At 44.5% G+C, this 26898-nt stretch overlaps 1 protein-coding gene across 2 annotated transcripts in view; it reads right to left on the bottom strand.

The window, feature by feature from the left end:
- Positions 1 to 568: 568 nt before the first annotated feature.
- PLEKHM3 (pleckstrin homology domain containing M3) overlaps positions 569 to 26898 on the bottom strand; it is a 137044-nt gene continuing 110714 nt past the window's right edge. For both annotated transcript variants that reach the window (XM_030580073.1, XM_030580072.1), the window contains 2 exons: positions 22358 to 22515; positions 569 to 3918 (listed from right to left, as the gene is read on the bottom strand). In XM_030580073.1, coding sequence (XP_030435933.1) covers positions 3741 to 3918; positions 22358 to 22515 — 336 coding nt within the window. In that variant the 3' untranslated portion in view covers positions 569 to 3740. The remainder of the gene's footprint in view (positions 3919 to 22357; positions 22516 to 26898) is intronic.

Below are 26898 nucleotides of genomic sequence, written 5' to 3'. Positions count from 1 at the left end.
CCTATGGCGACTATTCGTTCTGTACAAGCTTATAACGGTGCTAACTGGATGCATCATCAAGAACATCTTCTATAACCCTCCCCCGCGCAGCAGAAAGAGTGTTTTCTTCATGTTGCAGACAAGTCAGAGCATTTTACTTCTGATTTACCATGAAAAGTTTCTGCACAAATTTCGCAAGCACAAAAATAGGAGTTATATACTCCTGGGAGAAAGGGATTTACTTTTCAGGGAACGATCCCGTGTCCTTTTCGTTGGTGTTCTATGCCGAACAAGGAACAGGTGGTAGTCCTGTCTATGTGTAAGAAGTCTAAGGAGCCAGGCAGAATGGGCAAAGAATGGTTCTCCTGGATCAACCGCAGTAGCTATGTTGCTATAGCAGAGACTATAGAGAACCTGCCCCCCGTCCCCCAAAACAAAGGCATCCCTGCAGCAAGAAGGGGAGATTTTGTTGGAAATCATGCATCATCAGATTGTTTCCTGTGTAGACGGGGTTCTTGCAGAAAATCGGCCCCTTTTCAGTGGATGTCAGTGTATACTTAGTAGTGGGAGAGTTTTGTTTTTTTACTAATAGAATTTTAAAGTTATGCTTTCACCTTGCAGCGCTGAAAGTTAACACGGACCCAATTCTACTCCTCTTGTAGTCAGGAGTGAGCCTGCTGGAAGGACACAATCTATGATGCAGTTTGCCATGCATGCTGACACAGAACTGGGTACTCCTTATGGAGAAAGGAGTGAGACTTCCCCCGAGAAGAAAGCTTCTTCCACACTACGAGGAGGTAGGTCTATCATTCCAACGGGGCGAATGTGGCTCTATTCCAGGAACTGGCTCCCTTCCAAAATTGCTGTATGACAGCACTTCACATGAACCTTTGGTATTGGCAGCAGCTCTTACTCAACGTGATGTGCTAGTGGAGTTTGCCGTTGGGGTGATGGCAGCCACTCCAGATCTGCTCTTTACATCAGACTTGCTATTCCATTTGCTGTAAAGCTTAAAGTTAACAGGCCGAGTTCTGCTCTTAGTAATACTCATGGAAATCCAGAATAACTCCAATGGGATTATGCCAGAATTTGGCCCAAAATATCCAGTAAAGCACTGGTGCATTTCGATGTTGCACATGGATGTCAAATAAGTTAACAAATTAATTCTGAAAAGCTCCTCTGCTCTCATACAAGGTGTGCAAATGCGCTCTAACGCCCGGAGCGAAACATCACTGTAAACGACCATGTGTTCTAATGTGTTATGGTCTGAAAACAGCAACTGGCATTTTTTGCGTGACCTGCCATTATGTCTGAAATTAATTCAAACTTGCACCAGCCACATCAGGTTCATTTCCGGCTGGTGGCTTTATCTCATGACTGGTCTAACTGACACACACTGAAAACACACAGTGGGGCTGGATTGTTTGTGTCACCAGTGTGACTCCATTTCCTGTTTGTATGACTGTAATTCCAGCATATCTCCCCAGGTGTTTGCATTTGTGCACAAGCACGAAATGATGGAGCCAGCAGGACTCCCACGGAGCACGCTCTAGGGACCATATTGGACATTAAAGCATTTCACCTATAGTCCATCGAGTTGGGAGGAAGGGTCGTGCAGTGGTAAGGATGCATGGCTCATTTTCAGACAGTAGGTATGTTAAACAAGGGTCTCTATGCTTCCCTTGGCCAAAAGCAATTCATTACAAGGTCGGGCAACCAGACAGCATTATCTTCATTAAAATGACAACCAACCAAAAAACTGTGGAAGCATAGTTACCCCCCAACACACTCAGCTCAGGTTCAGCTATTTCCCCACCCTCCAAAGGTTGGAAAAACAGAAACACTGGTGTTTGAATAGAAGAGAGGACAAATTTTTAGCTTGCCAACCACTTCCTATGAGTATTATATCCTCTTCTCTTTTAAATGTACCATTCCAGCAATTAATGCAAATTTCTGGTGATAGGGGCTCTGGTTGCTCCCTTAAATACAACAGCTACCATATGAGGTTTCTAGGCCAGGCACAGAGACCACTCTAGCTATAGGGACGCTTGGCAGCTGCCCAGGGCAGCTGATTTCTGGGCGGCTGCCCCTCTGTCATAATTTCAGTGGCGCTGTGACCCTGTGAGCCAGGTTGCAAAGCCACTCACTCATATTTGGCCCTGCCACCCCTCCATCATGATGGAGGGACATCTAGGCCAAACCTGAGTGGCCGGGGGGGGGGGTGGCAGGGGAAGAAGCTTACTGGCTAGGCGATTATCTAAGAAGCACAGGTTGGTGGCCTGCCATTTAGGCTGCTAGAGAGGAGCGATAAATAAATACACATGCACACAAGTCTGTGAACTTTTCTCCTGACACTGTACTTGCTTTCTATAAATATACATGAGTACATATGTATGTAACATACATACTTCTGTAGGGATCGGAGAAAAACTCAAGATATTTAATGGATTAAAGTGAAGACGATCTCAAAGACTCACTGGTGGTGAAAGACATTGTCAGTGGTGAAATATACACGTTTTCCCAATTAAATCGATCACACATTCTCTTTGCACAGAAACATGATTTATGTGTTTCTTGTTTCCCCGTATTCCAGGTATGTGGGGCAGAACACACTTCTAAGAACTGCCCTTTCCCCCTGGTAAGTTCCTATTGAAGTACTAAAGTCCCTCTGGAGCCTGCATAATGCTGCCAGGGGCCAGTGCAGCACACAAAATGCACAAGAAAGATGCAGGAAAAAGATGAAATATGTTTCATGATTAGGGAAATTTTGCACACATACACTATACACACAGATATATATATTAAAGGCAGAAGAAATCTTTTCCTGTAGCTCTAGCAGATCCAGGTGAGAGAAGCATGTTTATCACCCCTACGGATAAAGCATTGCTCATTAATATAAGATGAGCTAAAAAACAAAATGATCTGGTGGTTTAAAATGGCTGTGAATGTGAACGTACTGGGGATTTGAACTAATATCCCGTTAATAGAGGCTTGAGTAGACAGCAGCGGCAGGCAGAAGGTATGATGCTCCAGTAACAGGGCAAGAATAGTATTGCCACCCCAGCCAAAAATAGCAATTAGTCCTCTGTTGCTCATATAGTATTCTGCTGGGAAGGCTATAAATATAGACACACACCTAAAGGAATTCTCCTGGGTCTTACGTTTGAAAACATCCTGAATAAAATCTGACATGAAAAGCTCTTTTTTCTTTGGGTGGAGGGAAAAAAAACAACCCAAAGCCATTAGAAAAATGATCCATGCATCTGCGTCAGATGAAGCAGGTGGGCACGGTACCATTGCTACTTTCTCGGCTCCTGAAAAACATTTCACCAGAGCCTCAGCCAAGACTAATAAAAATAATAGGCTTAAATAAGCAGATGATTCACTGTTTCTGACCGAAGAACAACAAAAATAACAGCCATGTGGTCGTGGCAGGAAATCTTTTCTGCCTTGAGGAAAATCTTCTCCTGAGGTGGAAAACAAAAGGTTGAGCGCTTAATGGGCTTGACTGAAAACATTTCAAGCAAGCCACATTTCGCATGAGATCTAGTGGTTCAACTTCACTGCAAAATGCAATTTGGCTGTTGATATTCTAAAGCCATCCAGGTTTCATGGCCCTTTTGGCCAGTGCTAAGCGATAATCAGGATGAGGGTCAGGCCAAGTCTTTGCAATCAGGTTGCTGCCTGACTAGCTGAGAAGTGGCTTGAACTGGTGACTGCAGAAAGACGATCTCTTCTAGTCAGCCAGGGCCTAAGGGAAGTCATGTGTTCTGATAGGACAGCTCGAACATGGTACAAGACTCTTCCAGGCTCTCGTCCATATTCAGTCTCCTCCAGAAGGACTTCTGCTTCTTCTGCAGCTCTTTGCGCACACACCTGGGGCACGGGACACACTTCACTTTACACTCCGAGTGGAAGACAGCGCCACAGCTTTCGCACCTGCAAACACCAATTAGCGCCGTTAATGAAAGAGACATGATGACTGATAGCATGCAACTGATTATAACAGGAGACGTGGCCAGCAAACGCTTGCTGGGAAAGTTCTGGTTGCTTAGGCCTTTCCTCACATCTAAATCATGCAGATTCTTTTGCTTCACATCCCTAAGACTCGACCTTTCCTATCCATCCACATAGCTCAAACTCTTGTCCAGGCTCTCATCATCTTATGTCTCGAACACAGCAACCTCCTCTCCTCTGGCCTTGACAAATGCAATCTTTTCCCACTCAGAGCCATTCCTGGTCATTTCCCCAGCCCATTGCTTTGACCACATCACTCCTCTCTTTACATTCTTTCCCTGGCTCCCTCTTCAGCACATCAAACATAAGCTACTTGTCTACATTTTCAAGGCCCTTCCTGACCTCTCTCTCATTTAGTAGAGAAGAGTCAACTCCTGTTTCCGATCGGCCCTTTATATCAGCCTCTATTGTTCACTTGTTACATTGTCCAGCAAGCACCTTCATGCTTTCTCCCATGCTGCCCCGCATGCTTGGGAGGAGTTCCCTGTAAACATCTGCTTCTCCTTCAATTCCCTGCTCATGGCTCTCCTTTGCCATGGTGCCTACACAAAATGTGACAATAGTTTGGCGGTGGTGTGCTGAAAGCACATCCTGTCATGCTGACCAATACGGTCTCATTGGTTCCTTGTGCTCCCCCATCTGTCTGTATCCACCTGTTGTCTCTTGTCTTATGCTTCGATTGCAAGCTCGTTGGGGCAAGGCCTGTCTCTGTTCTATGTCTGTCCAGGAAAAGAGGGTCTTGGCCCATGACTGGAGCTATGATAATACAAATAAATAATAATGAATAAATAATAATATTAGGAAGCAAAAGGCTATACTACACAGTACACATGGGGGCAAGATTCTCAGCTGCTGTAAAAAATGGATGCAGCTCTATTGAAATCAACGCACCCATGTATATCTGGCCTAGGATTTCTGCTCTGTTAATTATTACCATGATAAGTGTTCATCTTTTTAAGTGTCAACGTCAAGGCTCATTAGGGAATAGGTATATTTCTCTGTTAGAGAGAGACTGTGTTCTCTCATTGCTCTTTTACAAAAGGCAAGTTTTCTGCTTTAGTTTGCACACTCAAAGTGATTGTCTCCACTTCTGTTAATGCATATTTCAGAGCTTGGGACAATGGAATTATGACATTTTCTCACTGGAATTCCACTGCAGTGGCCAGCTATTCTGCGAAGAATAAAACTGCTGTCCACTTCTACCACAGAAGAAAACTAAGATATTCAACCAAGTACAAAGGCAACAGAGAAAGTTACTGGGTATTATTCTTTGGCCTGTGTTATGCAGCAGCTCAGACTACAGGATTGTAATGGTCCCTTCTGGTCTCACCCTCCGTTACAACAGTGTTTTTCTTTTTTTAAATGTGATATGATAATTTAGAAGAATCCAACGACCCAGCAAAATGAATGGTTTGTTATTTAACCATTCAGAGACAATGACATCAACACGTTAATTCTGAATTAGGTACTGCTGTGAAGCATGTTAATTTAAGAGCCGTGCAACATTACAATAATTATGGAGAGCTAAGCAATTTTAAATTCTCATCTTTTCAGTGCAAGTAGCCAGCAGCAGGGACGAACACATCGTGGGCTTGATAGCTGCAGCTTTGTAGCCAAATGAGAAAAGGGATAGAGATATATAATCTTAGATGAAGTGGGTGTATTAAATAATGAAGACAAGAGTACAATATGAGTCCTTAAGGCAATTCATTTTTTAAATTTAGAGTGTGGTCAATTTTCATGATTTCATCACAAATCTTGTGCTGTTTGGTGTTTTCTTTAATCCCCAGCTGCTGGAGTCAGGTGATTGCGTGGAAGTCTCAGGTTTCCTTTGAAAAGGAGTAAGTTTCTAGCTCCCAAGATTGTGGAGAAAAGCTTGAAAATGGGAAGCGAGTGACACCCTAACGGCTGAGAAACCAGGAGGCGAACAAGAAAGACCATAAATTTATTTAAAAACAAGCCAATCAGATGGTTTTTTAGAGCCAGCTCATGATTTCTGAATAATGGGGTTGGCACAACTGGGGGAAGTCCAGGCACAAAGATTCCTTTCCTCATGTGCCTCTCAGCTCCTGACTGCACTTTAAACCGTGGGTATAAAGCTTTGTCCAACTTTCACCTGCCACAGGGCTGGGAGGAGGACCAGGGGAGACTTATAGGGGCACATCCTCATCTGGTGTAAATTGTCATAGTTTCACTGATGTCAATGGAGCTGACAATTTACACCAGATGAGGATGTGCCCCACACTCCCGCTAAGGATGATATTACCTTGCCCCAAGCTCCACCCCCTCATTCTCTGAGAGAGAATTACAACCCATATCCAACAAAGCACTTCAGCTTGATGTCCCATCCACTTCAATGGGAGTTCTCCCATGCTTCAAGTTAAGCATGTGCTTTTGCTGGCTAGGGTCATGTAAGACACACATGCATGCACATACACACACGTATATTACACATCTGCACAGATACAAATGAATGAGAGAAAGAAAACAGCCATGCCCTTTAAAACTTTAAATCATTCCAAACTGACACTAATGGTGATTTTATCAAGCTAATTCTCCCTGGTTAGTCAGTGATTTACAATTCTCTGGAAGTTGTTAGAGGCTAATGATTGATGATGAGTGTAATTTTGTGTTCATTCAGTGCCACTCCCTTCCCCCTCTTGATAATTCTCCCCAGCACTCAGGGAAGTGACAAAACTTATCAGGCACTGCTGTTGAAATGGATGCCTGACGGAGTACAGAGGAGCCGACTGCACCTGCTCTTGCCATCCAAAGGTCATTAACGGAGGGGGGAAAAGAAAAAGGATTACAGATTTCAAAATTTAAACAAATTCATTTGTCAAATGCTTTGTAATTCAGCAACACACTCAGATGAGGATCATTTGTGAAATTAACTAACGGCTCTCAGTTCCCCCAAAAACAGAGTGGAAAGAAATTTCCCATTATTCTGATTTATTATTTGGACTGCGGCAACCCCAGAACAGGGCCCCACTGTGCTAGGTATGGCACAGCCACAGACTAGAAAGATGGTCCCTGGCCCGAAGAGCTTACTGTACTTATTTGGGAGTGTGAGCAGCAGTGACACAATCCAGATCCAGGACTATTGGTCTTCTCTTTGATCCCTCAGTACCCCAAAGGCCTTCACCAATTGCTCCATTTGCTCTCCCAACGATGCCAACCTTGAAAGCCCATTTCTCAGCTTCTCTCACAAATGCCCATGTGCTTTTTGCCCCAACAGCAGGCTGGGCTCAACAACACTGTATTCAAAAGAACTCTAGTTGTTGCAGGCAAACATGGTTGCCCACTGCGACTCCGGCTTCATGCAGGAGCCGGACTAGACGATACTTCTGTTTCCCTCCAATGCATATGCCTAGTTTAGCATTGCCACAGAAACTCTTGGGACACTGACTGGGGCTGATGCTGAGTTCGCTCTCCAGCAGGGCCGGCTCCAGGCACCAGCCCAGCAAGCAGCTGCTTGGGGCGGCACGTCTGGGTCTTCGGCAGCAATTTGGCGGCGGGTTCCTCACTCTCTCTTGGAGCGAAGGACCCGCCGCCGAATTGCCACCAAAGACGGAAGCGGCGGGTAGAGCTGCAGATTGCGATTGCAGCTTTTTTTCTTTTTCTTTTTGCTGCTTGGGACGGCAAAAACCCTGGAGCTGGCCCTGCTCCGCAGTGATGTAAAAGAGTTACTCCACTGAAAGTGAGTGAGTTCCCTAAGGCAAAACAGCTGAGAGATCAGAATTAGGCCCACTGTACCTTAGAATATAGAAGATGATTTTCAGCATCCCAGAGTACCAAGCCATATACAAATGAAAGTAACCTACCAATATCAACTGACTGACCGTGCTTCAGCTCACTAGGAAAGATCTTCCAACCACGACAGAAAAGCAGATCCCTTGTGTGAATATTTCAGTCACATTACTGCTTCTTTCATACTGAAATCTAGTTTACCAGCATACATCAAAAACATGAATGGCTGCTGGGCTTAAAACTCCCGGCCCAGTGATTCCTCTTGACAATGTTTTCGTGAGACCATCTCCTAGCATACAGAAATTTGGACAACATACGGACACGGATTTGTCAACAGAGACACATTTGTGTTTAACAATTAGAACATCTTTCTACCTTCTCTAAGTCCATGAGCCAGAGACTTAAGAGGGGTTATTTCCCATAATTGGTTAATGTAATTTGGGGTTTGCAGGTGCTCCTGATTACATTTGGCCCAGAGCACACTACTAAACATGGCATCGTGTATCCTGAGAGATTTGCAATGCTCTGAAACATCAGCCCTGCTTTACACACTGTGTACTGAGTCCACTGCTGATTCTGGACTAGCTTCTAAGTTGTCCTGTTTACAGTTAAAGGCAATCGATGATGGAGGTGCTGTACAGCTGAAGGAACCTTTGCAGTCATATTTACTGTTTCTTTCTAGCTGCAATACACGATTCCCATGCTGTGGGAGCCTTCAAATAATGTTAAAATTCAGGAAAATACAGCAGCCAGTGAAATGGCCCAGCCAGCTGCATAAGCAAGTTCCCCACAACTTGAACACCATCTAGTAACTGAGGGGGACAGCAGCTCAACAGTGAACCAAGAGTGAGCCGGGAACTTGAACTGAACTCTAAAAGTCAAACCTAAGTTATACATATCAGAAGTTACCGACTGCAACATCCCACCAATTAAACTTTCAAATACACTCCGATGCGTACAGCTCACATCCTGGCTACAGCACTGCCTAACATGTGGATTCATGAAACAAAATTTCCCTCTCCCCATCCACCTCCTTCCCCCAGCTCGCCAGCATACAGATATGGCTGGAATCTGGATCCGTTGCAGCTGTATTTTGTAAGGGCAATGGGCAGCACCTGTGTTAGAAGAGAGGGCGTTTCTCATCCGCATCTGAAACAACATCCCTTTTTCAAACCACCCTCATATATTATATATATATAATTTGTGCTCCTCTCCTCAGATCCTTTTGTAGTGCCTTGGACAAATACAACAGGCATTGTTGAGATCCACCAAAAGTAAACCACAAGAGAGACGTTTTGCTTTGAAGAAGACAGAATAGAAGAACAAAATCAGACTTCTATGGAAACAATTCTGGGTACATGCATGAGAGTCAGAGACTCAGTGAGTATGTGTGAGAAAGCCTCTCTCACTGGGGGGTCAATTTTTCTGCTCGTGGTCAGCCAGTTATTTTATATTCCTTGGGAATTTGGGCTCAACGTTTATAGCTCTATCCCTGCCCCTCTCATCCTAAGGGATCTTCATGTTGGAGCTTGGAGCAGTCCCTTCATACAGCCTCCTTCTCACAGAAGAGTGCATGAGACTTTGCAAACTATACTGCTCTTTATGCAACCCACTGAGATGGACGCTGACTGCCAAGAAACACAAAACACTCCCTCTTCCCCAGGAGTAGCATGCACTGCCTGCTTCTGCAGTATTTCCCATGGGAGCAAGAGCACAGCACGAGAAATCAAATTCGGGTCTCCCTCGGGGCAGTAAATACCAATATGGGCAAATATGAAAATGGTTTCAGGAATAACGTGCTGCCCTTTGCATCTTTAGATGAAAAGATGTTCCCTGGAACAAAATTCCCATAACTTAGTCCTGAAAGAACTGCTAAGGTGATCATGTGACCCAACAAAATGCAAGGAAGTCATTACAGGGTTGTTAGCTCAGTCTATGACCAAGCATTATAGTGCACAGACGCCTGGATCTTGAAATCAGATCCACACAGGTGGACAGAGCCCACTGACTTCAAGGCAGCTCCATGCAGGTGTTAAGTCTACCCGCACAAGTCTGATTGCAAGAATCTGGGCCCGTATCAGGGATTTGCAAAGATGCTGGCCAATGCTTTAAATGCTTGGCTATTATTTACCAATGATAGCACTACACTACTACAAGTGGTACACAAAACAGCTATCCTCCCTTACATAGAAATCCATGGAGGGGGACTACATATTCTCCCACCATTACGTAACATTATTTGGTGCAGCGAAATGTTCTGATAGCATTTGTTGCAATGGCCAGAGATACAAAATAATTCAATTAAAGCAAACATGGCTCCTTTGGTTCCTAATGCGATGTTTGTAACATTGGCGGAGTTTACAGTCATAAGGTAATTTTAGCATCGTTTTTTGTTACTGAATTTTCATTGGTTGTGACGTGCTGTAACATTTCACCTTATCTCAACATCATAATATGTACAGATTTTTTTTAACAGGTATCATTTTCACCTGGACACTGTCACGTAGTCTTTATGTATTGGCACTGATGCCATTCTGTCAGTCAAGTTAGTACCAGCAGTGGTCGTGTTTTGCTCTCTTTTCACCTTGTGACAGATGGGTGCCTGAATTTCGACTCCATGCCAAGGCTGTCAGTAAACGCAATCACTGTCATTTGGTGGTGGGCATCAGAGTGGACTAGTCAAAATCGCCTCATTTTGCTGACCATGCCTACAATTTGAATCAGCAGAATCTACACAATGAACATCAAAAATAGCTTGGTAAGCCTTGTGGCAAGGTTCTTAGTCAAAAAGAGAATGCCATCCATCAATCTAAGATTGTTCAATTACTCTCCAATTCCCTTGGTGTTCCTATTCTTCCCAATCCAGGTTTTCAAAAGTCTTTGGCAGGCTGGAAGTGACTTTTGCTGACATAAAGCTAGACTTGCTCCATACCCACAACTGGGGTCAGATTTTCATGCGTGTTCAACTCCCAACATGTCACGGAAGCTCTTTTGAAAATCTCTTCGCTTGCTCAGGTGCCCACAGCACTTCTGAAAATTTGGCCTGTGGTGTCTTTGGGGGAGATTTTCAAAGGCACAAATGGCAGTTAAGCACCTAACTCCCGGTGACCCCACCTGAGTACAACCCCACTTGACCCCCTGGCTACGTACACGGGTGGCTAGCCCATGCCGCTGTGGACACACTGCTATTTTTAGGCACAAAGCTTGAGAAGATCTAGTGCAGGTATGTCTACACAAGCTGGGAATCACACCTCCCAACTCAAATGTAGACATGCCCATAGCCTCTCAACTTTTCAAATCTGAATGTTGCTGCTGTTTCTAGATGCATATTTCAAGATTGTCACATATGCCTGTTCTGCTGTTTTTGTCTTCCAGTGCTCCTAAAGTGCTCCTATTTCCATAGAGACAAAGTATGTTTTGCAGTCCACAAAAGACCATCTGCAACAGTTTGCCGCACTTGGGTGTCTGTTCCTTAACCTTACTCATTGTCATAGGTGAACCATATTTGAGATACTATTTCTGAATCCTGACTTCTTTCATGGTTGAAGGCCGTAAGTCCCTGCATCTTTTGTGAGAGTTCTGTATACTATTGACAATAAGCTGATGAGTCTGTAGTTATTCAGGCCTTTCATGTTTCCTTTGTTATGTATGATGACGCAGTGTTCCACATTAATAATGATACCTTCCTAGTCTTCAAATATCTTTTGAAGAGCTTGTGAATGTAGCATGTTGTTTTCATACTGACTCTCAACCTTTTAAGAGGGCATCTAAAACAGCTCTCTCTCTTTCTGGTATTTTATCTCCTTTCGTGCTCTTTTATGGCCAATTCAGTGTCTGTGGAAACTTCGGGGTATTTTATGATTTAAGCATATTTTCTTCTGGGTTGCTGGTTTGCATCGGTGTATAGGACCACAGAGAATTAGCCTGTTCTCTAAATAATCTTTGTTCCATTACAAAGTATAACAGAGAAGGAGCAAAATCCCCAAACCAAAACCAGACACTTGTTATGCACTATATTGATACTATTATTCTTTATTATTACATATTGCCCCCAATGCCACATTAAAAGAACAATAAGATTGAAAAGCCAAGCACTCAAAAGTTAGGAAATATTACGATACAGTCTTAAACCACATGATCACATATTATTTTTTCCATGGGATCCCCGTTCATTCAGCATAAAGAACATGAAAATGTAATCATAAGGAATTGTTTTCAACTTTCTTTCACCGAGATCACATGTATTTGTTCAGTACAGCTCTGGTTAAAATAATCCTAGATCCTGCACAGGCATTAGTTTTTATTACTATTTATTCTTGGATCGCAGAAGTGTCTAGATCAGTTTCTCAAACTAAGGGCCCTGAATCCAAAAGGAGTCTCAAGACAATTGGGGGGGGTGTCACAAGATGGTATGGTATTGCCACTCTTACTTCTGCACTGCTGCTGGTGGAGGCACTGCAGTCAGAGCTGGGCGACTGGAGAATGACAGCTGCTGGCCGGGTGCCCAGCGCTGAAGGCAGTGCCGCCACCAGCAGCAGCACAGAAGTAGGGGTGGCATGGTCTGGTATTACTGTACTCCACCTTCCAGCAGTGTCCTTTAGTTGGAAACTTGAAATACAGTCACCCTATTTCACTGCCTTTGACTGCAGGAATAATGATTACATACTTCATTCAGTGCTCCTTTGAGTATGTAGAGTAATTTGCTATCACTTTTTTTTTGGGGGGGGGGGGTGCAGAATCATCACAGCCTGAAATATTTTCAAAGGGGGATCCAACAAAAAGAGACTGAGAACCCCTGTGCTAGGTGCTGGGCAAACATACAATCAGAGACAGTCCTTGCCCCAAAGAGCTTACAATTTAAGTAGACAAGCCAGGCAAAGGGTGGGTGAAAGGCAGTGTTATTATCCCCATTTTACACATGCATCAGGGAGATGAAGAGAGTTACTCAAGATGACATAGGAAGCCTGTGGCAGAGATGGGAAATGAACTCAGATCTCCTGAGTATCATCACTCCAGTGCCGAGTGACAAGACCCATCCTTTCTCTGATGTAATTCTAGCCGCTGAATTTTATTTTGTCATACAAAGAACAATCTACTCTATGCCAGATCTTGAAACCCCTTACTCAGATGAGTAATCGCTTGAAATCAGTGGGACTCCATGTGTGAGTTAGGGATTGCAGGATTGGGTTCTCTCTTGTCCAGAACTCTGTAGGTGAAATTCACACAGAGACAGGGAGTGAAAGCAAGAGAACATGGACAATTCATTGTATTTTCTAAACAGTGCCCTATGTGTATTTTGCATCTCGCACACTCAGCTATACAGCTGTAGCTCAGCTATGGAAAAACCCACACAGCTAAACACTGCAGCTTAAATGAGCCTTGGCTAGAGAAGACAACCAATTTGTGATCTTATTCTGGGTGTGTGCGTGGGCAAGATGTCTGAACCACTTAGTTGCGGGTAACACATGGGCACCCCACAAAACTCTCAGAGAGGTTAACAGAACCAAAAGAAAAGGAAACATACTAGTTTGCGTTCACTTTCAAAACAAAAAGCCCCCAAAGGCAATTAATGCCTGATGCATATGTACAGCAACATTGTTACAGTTGCCTGGGAACCAGTCCCAGACGCATGCTGGAGAGGAAAACGGGCTCTAATACAGTAAATGAATGGAAGAGACTTGGCACTAATGTAGGCAAAGGTTTTCCCTTGCACGAGGCGCTTGGCAGAATAGTGCCTTCCTCCCTTTGCTTTTTGCAGCACTCTTACTCTCTTAACCAGGCAGCTTGGCATGGACAGGAGAAAATTTTTATGCATTGTTTGAAAATGTCATGTCCAAATACAGTACTTCAGGCCTGCTTTAAAAAATATGCATCTGCTATATAGAATACAGCATGTAAGGAATAGAACACTATATCTGGACCTATGCACCCATTCTAGGTTATTAAGCCTATGGCCAGATCGGGGCGGCTCTAGGCATTTTGCCGCCCCAAGCACGGCAGGCAGGCTCCCTTCGACAGCTTGCCTGCGGAGGGTCCGCTGGTCCTGCGGCTTTGGACCCTCTGCAGGCCAGCTGCCGAAGGCAGCCTGCCTGCCTCCCTCGTCGCAACTGGCAGAGCACACCCAGTGGCTTGCCGCTCCAGGCAAGCGCTTGGCATGCTGGTGCCTGGAGCCGCCCCTGGCCCAGATATCATATTCTGGAATTTCCCGCACTAAATACAGATTGCAGTGCAACAAATTATAATTATGACCCTCATTGGTACACACACAATTATCCAATGAGGGCTGCTCTTAGTGTATTAATGCTTCCTGCTTACAGATAATATTCTGGGTTGAATGCACTCTGAGACTCAAGAACAGTACAAACAACTGCTTAATCCTTAGACTGTCCCATGTGAGGAAGGCAATTATTATCCCAGTTTGATAGTTGCAGAAAGTGACGGAAAGAGCTAGCACTGTGTGTCCAGTCATGTGTATTCACTGAAGAGTTTACTCTGACAGCAAACCCGAAGCACAGATGCATGCTGGCCAGTTCCAAAACCCATGGAACATGTGAATAAACCAAATTAAACAGAGCCTGATTCTGCACCTCCCACACTGGTATACGCTGTTGTGGTAGCACCTAGGGGATCTAACCCAATTGTGCGAAGTGCCATGCAAACACAGAACACAGTCTCTACCCCGAAGAGTGTACAATCGAATCATAAGAAGAAAGAAAAACAGTGGCTGTAACACGAGTGCTCCCTTTGATTTCTATAGGAGCACTGGTATGGCAAGGTCCTACTCAACATTAGAATGGCAGAACTGGGATCCAGGCAAGTATGATTTTCTCACCTGTACAAGTGGTGCTGCATCAGGCTCAAATGTATGGAGCACACAGTATATTATAGTTTAAAATTAGCATTGGAGCCAAATAAGGAGACAAACATTAGGGCTGATTCTGCTCTTGCTTGAACCAGGAGCAATCCGTAAGACTTCACTAGAATTACTCCTAATTCACACCACAGCAAGTGATTTACACCACTGGGCCTGATTGCAATGCCCTACTGTTCCCAGCTGGCAATGTTGTACAGCCACTCTGCACAGGTGCAAACTACCATGCAGGGTGCAAAGCTGCAGGGAATCATGCCTGCTGCGTGCCTGGGCATAGTCAGCTACAAAACAACGTTCACCTCAGAGTCTCCTATGGAAGTGGGATCAGCAGCAGGGAAAGCACTTTGCTTTAACACGCTGATGTTTCTGAATGACAGGTGTGTTGATCTACTGAATTAATGGTATTTATTAACATATAACAACAGGCTTAAGCAAAGTGGGCAATGTAAAGTGAGGGCTATTTCTTCTGTTGCTCTTGATTAAGGCAGCAAGCCTGTCTTTAATTTCCCCTTAGTTACGTCTACATTTAATGCTGTTGGGTTTCCAGGGTGTTTTATGTCCCACTCATCTATTTATATTTCCAGATTTGCACTCAACAGAGGGAGAATTAAGGGGTAAGTGTCAGCCGGAGCTGGATTCTGCAGGTTTAAAGCTGAGGATGAGACTAACGGGATAAATTTGGAGGTCAGACCGAGTGCTCACGAAATCCGAAAAGCAGCCTTGAAAATGTATTTACAAAAATTAAAAACATTGAGCTAGTCCCTCGGCTGGTGTCAGCAGGCATAGCGCCCCTGCACTCAAAAACCAGAAGACAAAGAAAAAGCACACAACCTTTATGATGCATAAAATATAATCTCATAATTGTTAACGGCAACCTGATGATGTTTGAGCCCTTGGGGCTGGCAGTATTGCAAGCATGGAGATAGGGAAGATTTAAAGAGAGCAGAGCTGCTAGGATGGTAGTTTCCCCAGCTGCAAACTGGGGAGTATGGTAAAGACCTCCTCTGTGAAGCTCTTAAAGCTCTTTGGCTGAAAGACGCTATGTCCGAGCTAGGGGTTATTAATTAATTATTTATTATTATTATGATGTCGGGGGGGGGTATTTTCTGGGAAGTAGGGCCAGATGGATTGGGTGCATGGCCTGAGGAGTGGCTCTGCACTCGGGGAAGGAGTGTGTGGGAAGATCTGCGATGGGAGGTAGAAAGGTAAGTGGTATTTGGTCTCGGAAAGAAGAGTGATCAGGAATGCAGATCAAGAAGCAGAAGGGAGTAGGAAGGGAGATGTGAGTGGTTCTGAACGTGGTGCCCAATAGTTCTAAAATATAGATACAAAAACATATTTCACCAAAATATAAAGTCATCTAACAAGCGAGTGACTTGACTTAACTGAATGCAAGGAGATGACTCACAGTAGTAAAACCATCATACCTAGTTTCTTTTGACCCTCCAAGCAATAAAAAAAGTGCTGGCAAGATCAGGGCCTTATTCACTGGGTAGCATTAAACTTAACCTTAAACATAAGACATAACATTTTATCTAAGTAGAAAGAGAGAAAACCCTTACAAAGAACAATCCTACTCACAGTGAGTAATGACTCTGGGTGAAGTCCTAAGACTGCTTATGGAGTAAGATGCAACTCAACGTAAGGGTGGCAGAATTGGACACAAATTAACCATTTAATTCAATTTCTGAATCAATGAAATTTTCCCAGGTAATTCATGAGATTTACAGCCCTGACGTTTCAGAAGGTTGTTCTGGGTCATAATACAAATAAGCATAATTATTACAGAAAATTTTACATCTACAAGGATGTTATGTTTTCATTTTGGATTCATTTATTTTATTTTATTTCTGGATTAAGAGAAATAAACTTTCTACCCCAGAGCTGAGTAAGCAATAGCAGACTATATCGATGTATAGTAACCGGTTACTGACAAAACAGAGGACAAAACTCTGAAAACCCATTTACAATCAGGGACATTCAAGCTTACTTTGAGACATGTTGGCCAATAAATTAACAACCTAATAGGAGATGATGAGTTGTTTGCCCTAAACTTAAGCCTGGAATAAATTTTAATTCCAAGCAATAAAAGAGAAGGCAGATCCTGAGCTGGCGTAAATTGTCATAGCTTCAGTCAAGCCAGTGGTGTGATTATTTATACCAGCTGAGGATCTCGAGCCAGGAGTTTAAAATGACTGAGTTTTCAATATATTTCTAATTATTTAAAGAACTCCCAAAGGAAGCAGAGTCTATGGGCTTGTCTACATCAGAAAGTTGCAGCGCTGGTGAGGGAGTTACAGCGCTGCAACTTTGAAGGTGTACACATCTGCACGGCATCACCAGCGCTGCAACTCCCTGTTTGCAGCGCTGGCCGTACTCCCGTTTTGTCGCGCTGGTAATCCAATGTAGACACTTACCAGCGCTTTTCTTGACCTCCGTGGAAGGAGGAAGCCTCTGGTAATCAAGCTGGTCTCCTTCCCCGGCTTGCTCTCGCGTTCCCGGAACCCCGAGCAAGCAGGTCTCCTTCCCTGCGGTTTGCAGGGTGGTTCGGGGAACGCGAGAGCAAACCGCGGCGAAGCTGGTCTCCTTTCCCGGTTTGCTCTCTCGTTCCCGGAACCCCGAGCAAGCAGGTATCCTTCCCTGCGGTTTGCAGGGTGGTTCGGGGAACGCGAGAGCAAACCGCGGCGAAGCTGGTCTCCTTTCCCGGTTTGCTCTCTCGTTCCCGGAACCCCCCTTGAAGCCGCCCAACAGCGCTGCAGTGTGGCCACATCTAACACCACTTGCAGCGCTGGTTGCTGTAAGTGTGGCCACTCTGCAGCGCTGGCCCTATACAGCTGTACTAATACAGCTGTAACAACCAGCGCTGCAAAATTTTAGATGTAGACATGGCCTATGACTTTAGAAAGATCCTTGATGGGCACTTACTTAGATAAAGGATAGCTATAGAGGAGGGGAACCACGACAGGGAAATCAAACATAAATGGAAAGAGGATTCCAATATGATTGGCCAATTTGTATTTTGCTGCCTCATTACACTCTGCACAGGATGGCTGCCTCCCAAGAGAAGCCACAGAAAGGATATACCCTTAAAAAGCTTAGAACTTCGTAAGTCCTCCCCTCCAGCACAGCTAAGACAGCAAACTGTTGTTCTGTATTGTTGAACCGGATGTCAGAAGACTGCCAAGCATGGCCCACAGACCTGCTAATTAAGTGAACTGATTGTGTTTGTTTTGGAACCATTTGCCAACAAAGGAATGTGTCATGCTGATTAGTGAGAGGAGGGTATGTAATATATGTGTATTCAAACCCAGATGAGTGCATAATCCAGGTATTCACTCTGTTTGCTCAAGGACTGACAAAAATGAACAGTGAGCAAACAAGCGGACCAAAGACAAACACCAGTCCTTGAAGAGGGGTCCCTTGTGCGTCCCCCTTTTTTTCTTAGATACCTCTGTCTAAACAGGGACCCATCCTGCACAAATTCCAACTCAAAACAAAGGAGAATATTTTGGAATGAGACTTTCCTCTGCCTCAGCTGACACGAGACTGTGCATACATTTATAGCCCTTGAAAGCTGAAGTCTAGCTGGGTCTGAAAGGGCCAGATCAGTGGTTCTCAACCAGGGGTACGTGTACTGGGGGTATGCAGAGGTCTTCCAGGGGGTACATCAACTCATCTAGATATTTGCCTAGTTTTAGAACAGGCTACATAAAAAGCACTATTAAAGTCAGTACAAACTAAAACTTCACACAATGACTTGTTTATACTGCTCTGTGTACTATACACTGAAATGTAAGTACAATAGTTATATTCCAACTGATTTATTTTATAATTATATGGTGAAAATGAGAAAGTCACCCATTTTTTGGTAATAATGTGAGGGTGGCACGTTTGTATTTCTATGTCTGGTTTTGTAAACAAGTCATTAAGTGAGGTGAAACTTGGGGTACACAAGACAAATCGAACTCCTGAAAGGGCTCCCGTAGCCTGGAAAGGTTGGGAATCACTGAGTTAGATCAGGGGTTCTCAATCTTTTTCTCTCTGAGGCCCCCCTAAACATGCTATAAAAACTCCCGGGCCCACCTGTGCCACAACAGCTGTTTTTCTGTATATAAAAGCAGAGGTGCCAGAACTAGGGATGGAGCTGCACCCCCTGGCTTGAAGTGGTTTCCATTTTATACAGGGTTTACAATTTGGTTCAATGGCTCTCACCTCCACTATACAAATTGTTCCAGCCCCCCTGTATAAAACCCTGCGAAGCTCAGCTGCTCAGAATTCGGCTACAGCCCTGGATGGTGGGGCTCGGGGCAGCGTGACTTCGGCTTTCTGCTCTGGGCTCCAGTGAGTCTACTACTGGCTCTGCTTGGGGGACCCCCTGAAACCTGCTCATGGCCCCCAGGGGGCCTCAGACCTCTAGTTGAGAAGTGCTGAGCCAGATGACAGCTGTCATTCTGGTTCCTCCAAAGAGACCGAACTCTCATGTAGGAAGCAGAAAGGCTAGGCTGTGGCAAAAACAACGCCACACCCAAATCAGGACACACGAACGAACTCACTTTGCCTTTCAACTATTTAATGAAGGGGCCACTGAAAAAAGAACAACCTATTTTTGCCATCAACTGCAGATCAGTTTATTACTTGTTTTCTCCCCTAAATTTTATAAAAAGCTAAAACAGTACAAAGGTCCAAATTCTGTTCTGCGTTACACCAGTGCAATCCCATTGATTTCAATGGCTATGCACTGGGACAGCTGAGAGTAGAATTTGGTCCTTTGGGACACTTGTGACCACATTTTCAGCCAGCCCCAAACACCTCCTTTTCTTCCACATGCCAATGATGATGGCCACAAAAGCTGCCACGTGCCTCTTTCTAAACACGAAGAATCCAGTTCAATTTGCTAATAAAATCAGTTGCATGCTCAAAAACAGACATGCAACGCCGAAGAAAATTAGGCTTCTGAGTCAAAGCTGCCATTCTCTTCTTACCTTCACATCTATAACACAGGCATCAAAGAGTCTAGATGATCATAGGTACCATGAGTTGCAACACTTGGGCACAAGAATATGAGAAAATAAGTGAATCCCAGAAAAGTGTGACTAAAGTGAAAACAGCAACTGAAACCTAATTACAGCCTTGCAACCCTCATAACAGAACATCTAAGTTACAAATCTAAGGGCTTGTCTCCACTTACCGGTGGATTGACGATGCGGCGATCGATCCACCAGGGGTCAATTTAGAGGGTCTAGAGAAGGCCGGCTAAATGGATCGCCGATCGCTCTCCCGTCAACTCCGGTACTCCAATGGAACGAGAAGTATAAGGTAAGTCAACAGGAGAGTTTCTCCCTTTGACCCAGTGTGGTGTAACTGCCGCAGTAAGTCGACCTAAGCTACATCGACTCCAGCTATATTATTCACGTAGCTGGGATTGCGTAACTTAGGTCGACTTAACCCTGTAGTGTAGACCTGCCCTAAATTTGCACCAATAGCTGATTTAGGAGACCTGTTGTTTTATAATCCAGTAAAAAGTACAGCACAAGTCATGTCTTCAGGTTTAGTGAGTAAGAACATCCAAGTTCTCTGAATCTTGTTCTGGTTCTCTCTTCTCACAGATACAGTGTATTCTGTGTATTGTAACCATTTCTGTCTATCTGTGTAGTTAGTCCTTATATTATGCCTATGACCATGATGAGTAGCTAGGTCAGCAATCCTTGTCATGTGTGTCACACAACAGCACATATAAAAGTTTCTGCTCTCACCTCTGCTGCCCATGTGCTGGTGGAGCACCAAGTGAAATATACAAGCTCACTTTGTCAGTGTCACTTGCCTCTGTTTACAGGTGGAATAGAGCAGGAAAATTAAATTGAAATGACCTGGTTAGTTTCTCTTTGCTGCTCTGCTCCAAGGCAGAATGGGGTATCAGCAAGGAGAAGAAAAAAACTAGTGAGGAGGGGAAGCGGGGTGGCTGGGGACAGGGATAAAAACAAGGATTAGCAAAACAAGAGGAGGGAGGGGAGCAAAAGGAATGAACAGCTAAAAAAGGAGAGCAATATTGGAGGCCCTTCATTGTTTGTGACTTAATTAAAACTGTTACTGAAGAAAGCTTCCTTTGGCTGGCATGACTTCAATAATTATTTTGCATTTGTTGCATTTTGCCACTTGAACACAAAAAACTGCTGACCTCTGCGTGTACAAATAGAGAAAGGAGCAGTTTCACTCAGCTTTCACTAGCCTTTTGAGAAATGCTCCAGGTTTCAGAAAGGTTTTAAATTCTACAAGTGTGAGGTATGCAGTCTCTGGCTTCAGTTCACAGGCTGTGGACACTACAAACCCCAAGGCTTTGGTGGCCAATCAAAAATTCAATAGACAAATCATGTACGCGCACACACTTCAATTAAGCTTCACCACCCGACTATTTCACTACTTATTTTTCTGTTCTCATCAGGCTTTGTGGATATTGTTAATTGTTTAGTACAGTCTTAATAGTCCTCTTATGCCGTTTCATCTAAGTCTTTCCCTTTCCAACTTCTCCCTCCAGATACATTTTTCTTGCACACCATTTATAAAACAAAACTGCACACCTTGTTTAATTTATGTCCAGTGCTTTGTCTCCACATTTCTTGGAATGTGAATTCAGAGAAAGAATGTGCAAATATTCTTTGAAAGGCATGTCAGCCTGAAACACCCAACAGGCTGGCCTTGGCCACTCCCGACACAGAGGTCTTTGTCAACTCACGAGAATCCAATTCTCAAAGCGGAATTTTGAACAAGCTGATCCGGACCACCCCCAGAGTAGGCTCCTCTGACTTTTTTTCTACTCTACTAACGCAACCGGAGACTAAATTAAGATGAGGGTGTATTAGAAAAGGACAGATTGTACTGCTGGAGGTATCATTGTCTTGATGGATAAGAAATTCAAGGTCTTTACCTCTTGTGATTGTTCTAAACCCAAGAAACTTCTTGCAAAAGTAGGAACATTGCTCCAGTGTTCTGGCCAAATTCCAGTTTTTGGTTACTGCCTTGAGCCTTGTTAGATCTTCCACGTGATTGTAACTGGATACACTATCCTTCCTCACTTCCTGTTCCCATACTGTTATATAGCATGCTGCGCATTGTTAAACAGCTGTTGTAGTCTCACCTAGACGCAGCTACATTTTAGTGGTGGGTGAGACGATTTCTGTCTGTGTGTGCGTGTGTGCACGTGAATATAAATCTATGCTGCATACACACATGGACAATAGAGTATCAGTTATATCCTTACCTCACAGTAAGGGTTTGGCAGTAATTCAGAAGAGGTGATTATTATCTAATAACGCATGGGTACGTTCTACCATAGGTCCAGTGAAATCAAAGGCAGGATAGACCTACAAAGTCATCCTCAGCTGACCTTTGTATTTGTAGGGCCCTGTGCAAACTCAGTTGTGCATAGCCACAGGGAGATTCCTGCTAGAAAGCAGCCCCTGAGCGCCTCTATCCTTTTGAGCATCAGCAGTGGGATCTACAGGTGTTTGAGAGCTCTGTGAAATGGGGTTTAGGCTCTTTTGAACCAGATAAATGACAAAGTGGCCCTTCTCTATCTATCTGCTTGCAGGCTCAGGAATGGCCTCTCTGGAACATAAGTCCAGGGCAGACGTCCTTAACTGTGAACTAGTGAGGCCCACTCCTGCTGAAATGAAATGTCATTTGACCTGGAATTTGAGAAGATAAGACATGCAGGTAAAACACAAGAAAGGAAGGATACTGTACCTGCTTGTTGAAATATCCTCAAAGGGGTAAAGGATCTCTCCATTGTTACAAATCTCGCAAATGAAGCCCTTTTGGCTACAAAGGCTGCAGCTGTACACATGAGAGGTGGCAAACTTGATTACCTTCCCCAAGAAAGGAGCCAATTTTCCTTCAATAACCTGGAAGAAGAAAACGACGACATTAACAAACCCATCTGGGAGCAGGATTCCTTGAAATAGTGACATGTTTGTCTCACTTTCATTAAGACAGGGAAGCGACTACTCACAGTCAGTTGAAATAATCTGAATATAACTCCCAGTTATACCTGCATGAAAATCCTAAGTATGGTCAAAGTAATATTAATGGTCAAATCTGCGCAGAACTGACAATGGTGAAAAGTGGAAAATTCATGTGATTGCTCCCCCATTAAACATATATATGGCAACAACATTACTGAATAGTGGATCATTTTACATACCACATATGTTCAAATACCAAGGCACAATGGGATAAGATAGTGGTTTGTCTACACAGTGGGGGAATGCGCTCTGGGGGAGTGATTTCTAAAATGCACTAACTGGTCTGGACAGACTCTGCCGGTGGACACTAAACATGTCCTAGTGCCCTCTAACACAGTGGTCACACAGACCAATTAACGTGCAACAAGTAGTGCCTTTAGAAACCAACCCCCCACAGAGCACATTACCCCAATGTGTAGACAAGCCTAAGAAGAGAGTTTCATTCTTTCACATAAACACAAATGCTGAAAGATCAGTGACAGCTCAGAAAACTCTCTTCAATTCTTTTCCTTTACTGTTACTTTTCATTCACATTTTTTTGGCCCAAACGCCAATGATGTTTTAAAATCCTAATTTTCTCTTCATTCACTTCTATCACAAAACACAGTTCTGCTCCCAAATCTATTTTTTTCCCATTGATCAAATGGAGGTTTCTAATTGTAACAGAGTTGATTTTTTGGTACATTGATAACCATTCCAACATTGTATTTATTCTTTTCTACAACGAGATGAATTCTAAAATAAATGACTCAAAGGAAATAGCAGTTTCTCCTTAAATGACCAGCTCTCCAATCAAAATGACCCACATCAATCCACTATCAGACAATACTGTAAGGCAATCAGAAGTGATTTGCACTCCCTTCTCGGTGTGAAAAAACTGTATAAGGTAGATTAAGCCCCTAGCCATAACACTCCTCTAAATTTCGTATTCAATGACAACATTTCAATAAGGGCGCTTCAGGCAAAATACTTCTTTAGACGAAATTTCATGAACTTTAAGAAATGACAATGTTTCAATAAGGGCGCTTCAGGCAAAATACTTCTTTAGATGAAATTTCATGAACTTTAAGAAATTCTGCTAGTGTAAGGAGTAATGAGCAAAGCACAGGGCCCTCATATGATACTTTCCCTCCCCTCTCTTCCCATGATGTGAATGGCAGCCTGCTAGATTACTGGTAGAAACATGTGGCAGGATTTGACACTGACCTACAGTTAACAGGAACATCATAACTGTTCTTTAAAGGAGTATGCTAAAGATGTCCCCAGCTCCCAAATAGATGAAGGATCATATTTAAATGTGTGCCTAACTTGCCAGGTTTGGCTCACATGGATTTTCAACACATTTTGCTCATTGGTTTTAATTCACACTATTTCATACCACTTGAATTTCACTGGAAATTTCAGGCTGATACAAAGCCAACGTGGCCAAGGTGAAGCTCAAAGCAAAGCTGGTGAATACAAATCCCAGTAGCATTCTTCATCTCTGTCTAGCAGTGTTACTTCTAAAGGCCCATTCTATCCCATCACTCTTCCCATCGTCATCGCTGGGAGAACACAAGCAGGAAAGGAAATGTAATGGATGCCACTAAGGGTATGTCCACACTACCTGCCGGATTGGCGGGTAGCGATCGATCTATCGGGGATCGATTTATCGCGTCTCATCTAGACGCAATAAACCAATCCCCGAACACGCTTCCCGTCGACTCTGGAACTCCACCAGGGCGAGAGGCGGAAGCGGAGTCGACGGGGGAGCCACAGTCATTGATCCCGCGCCATGAGGACGGGAGGTAAGTCGAAATAAGATACTTCGACTTCAGCTACGCTATTCCCATAGCTAAAGTTGTGTATCTTACATCAACCCCCCAACCCAGTGTAGACCAGGCCTTAGTGGAAGTGTCCCCTCCTTGACAAAGCTCCACACTGTTGAGACCATCTGTGAGAACAGGAAACAGCGATGTTATTGCTAGCGTTACAGATAGGACATCTGCTCATGTTCGAGGGGAAAATGACATTCCTATTGCATCCTGGCATAGGAAAACCCCTATACTGGGACATAAACAATTCAGAAAGGTCACTGCATGTAACGGAACATGAAGGTTTGGTTCAAGGCAATGACACTGCTCACCTTATAGGCAGATCCCAACCTGAGGAGCAACAAGTTAATGCTGCAGTGTTAGAAAGAAAGAAAGATCTTTTGCTTTCAAACTCAAGAGTAACTGAGGGTCAAAAGTCCAGATCAAGTGGAGGGTGGAGGACGGGAGTTTAGCAGCATCCAAGAAGCATGAGAAACAGCAGCAGTGTTGCTTAAACATCTTGGCTAGAGTTTCAAAGATGAATAGTGATTCTGAGGTGCCTCAGGTATTTTTTGGTTCCCAACCCGAGTCACCTTAATGGGACCTGATTTTCAGGGTGGGTGCTGAACACGGCCTGAAAGTCAGGCCTCTTAGTTGGGCACTTAGCAGCTGAAGTGCCCCAAATCACCAGCCAGAAAACCTTAGCCGGAAAACCATAATTGGAACCAACAGACTAAGGCCATGTCTACATCTAAAATTTTGCAGCGCTGGTTGTTACAGCTGTATTAGTACAGCTGTATAGGGCCAGCGCTGCAGAGTGGCCACACTTACAGCAACCAGCGCTGCAAGTGGTGTTAGATGTGGCCACACTGCAGCGCTGTTGGGCGGCTTCAAGGGGGGTTCGGGGAACACGAGAGCAAACCGGGAAAGGAGACCAGCTTCGCCGTGGTTTGCTCTCGCGTTCCCCGAACCACCCTGCAAACCGCAGGGAAGGAGACCTGCTTGTTCGGGGAACGAGAGAGCAAACCGGGAAAGGAGACCAGCTTCGCTGCGGTTTGCTCTCGCGTTCCCCGAACCACCCTGCAAACCGCAGGGAAGGAGACCTGCTTGCTCGGGGGTTCGGGGAACGAGAGAGCAAACCGGGAAAGGAGACCAGCTTCGCTGCGGTTTGCTCTCACGTTCCCCGAACCACCCTGCAAACCGCAGGGAAGGAGACCTGCTTGCTCTGGGGTTCGGGGAACGAGAGAGCAAACCGGGAAAGGAGACCAGCTTCGCCGCGGTTTGCTCTCGCGTTCCCCGAACCACCCTGCAAACCGCAGGGAAGGAGACCTGCTTGTTCGGAGAACGAGAGAGCAAACCGGGAAAGGAGACCAGCTTCGCCGCGGTTTGCTCTCGCGTTCCCGGAACCACCCAGCAAACCTCAGGGAAGGAGACCTGCTTGCTCGGGGTTCGGGGAACGCGAGAGCAAACCGGGAAAGGAGACCAGCTTCGCCGCGGTTTGCTCTCGTGTTCCCGGAACCACCCAGCAAACCTCAGGGAAGGAGACCTGCTTGCTCGGGGAACGCGAGAGCAAGCCGGGGAAGGAGACCAGCTTGATTACCAGAGGCTTCCTCAGGTATGCTGGGATACCTGCTTATTCCACGGAGGTCAAGAAAAGCGCTGGTAAGTGTCTATACTTGATTACCAGCGCTGGATCACCAGCGCTGGAACCTCTACACCCGAGACAAAACGGGAGTACGGCCAGCGCTGCAAACAGGGAGTTGCAGCGCTGGTGGTGCCCTGCAGATGTGTACACCTCCTAAGTTGCAGCGCTGTAACTCCCTCACCAGCGCTGCAACTTTCTGATGTAGACAAGCCCTAAGAGAACTGGCTAAATGAGGGAAGGGAGCTATTATGTATATTTGAAGGACTCTTGTTTAAATATTAAAACAAAAAGAAATCAGGTCTGTGTCTGAATGCATATAAAGTGTGAGGAGAAAAGCAGGGCCTGGAGTTTCGTCTTTGTCATTTAAAGAACACTTCTTTGTGATTCATTCACACACTGCTCCCTCTCCAAGCCTATGGAAATGCTTCAGTTTCTGCACCTCGAAGAGTGTTAACTCTCCAGGAGTGGCAGCAAGCCCCCAACAGAAAGGCTCTTCCAACACTGATGCATGGACTGTACCTACACAGCTTCAGCAAAGGCAATAACTTGTAGGCATTTTCAAACAGGACGGCGCAGATAATATTGTAGCCCTTGATGCAAATTACACATCAGTAAAGCAGGGCCTGGCTTTAATATTAACCCTTACTTTGCCACTACATGGGCACTCACCCAACAGCACCTTTTGAATAGGAAAAGAAATCTGAGAGATCCTTTGAAATACTGCTAGGAATCTAAGGACTGATCCAGCACACAGAACTGGATGTAGCAAGCGCTTGGTCCTATGGGCAAGATACAGCAGTTACTTCATACAGCACTGTACTAACT

This window comes from Gopherus evgoodei, chromosome 11 (assembly GCF_007399415.2).
Source record: "Gopherus evgoodei ecotype Sinaloan lineage chromosome 11, rGopEvg1_v1.p, whole genome shotgun sequence".
NCBI classification, from domain to species: domain Eukaryota; kingdom Metazoa; phylum Chordata; order Testudines; family Testudinidae; genus Gopherus; species Gopherus evgoodei.
The sequence above is the reverse complement of the archived record's forward strand: the minus strand, read 5'-3'. Positions and strand labels throughout refer to the sequence as shown.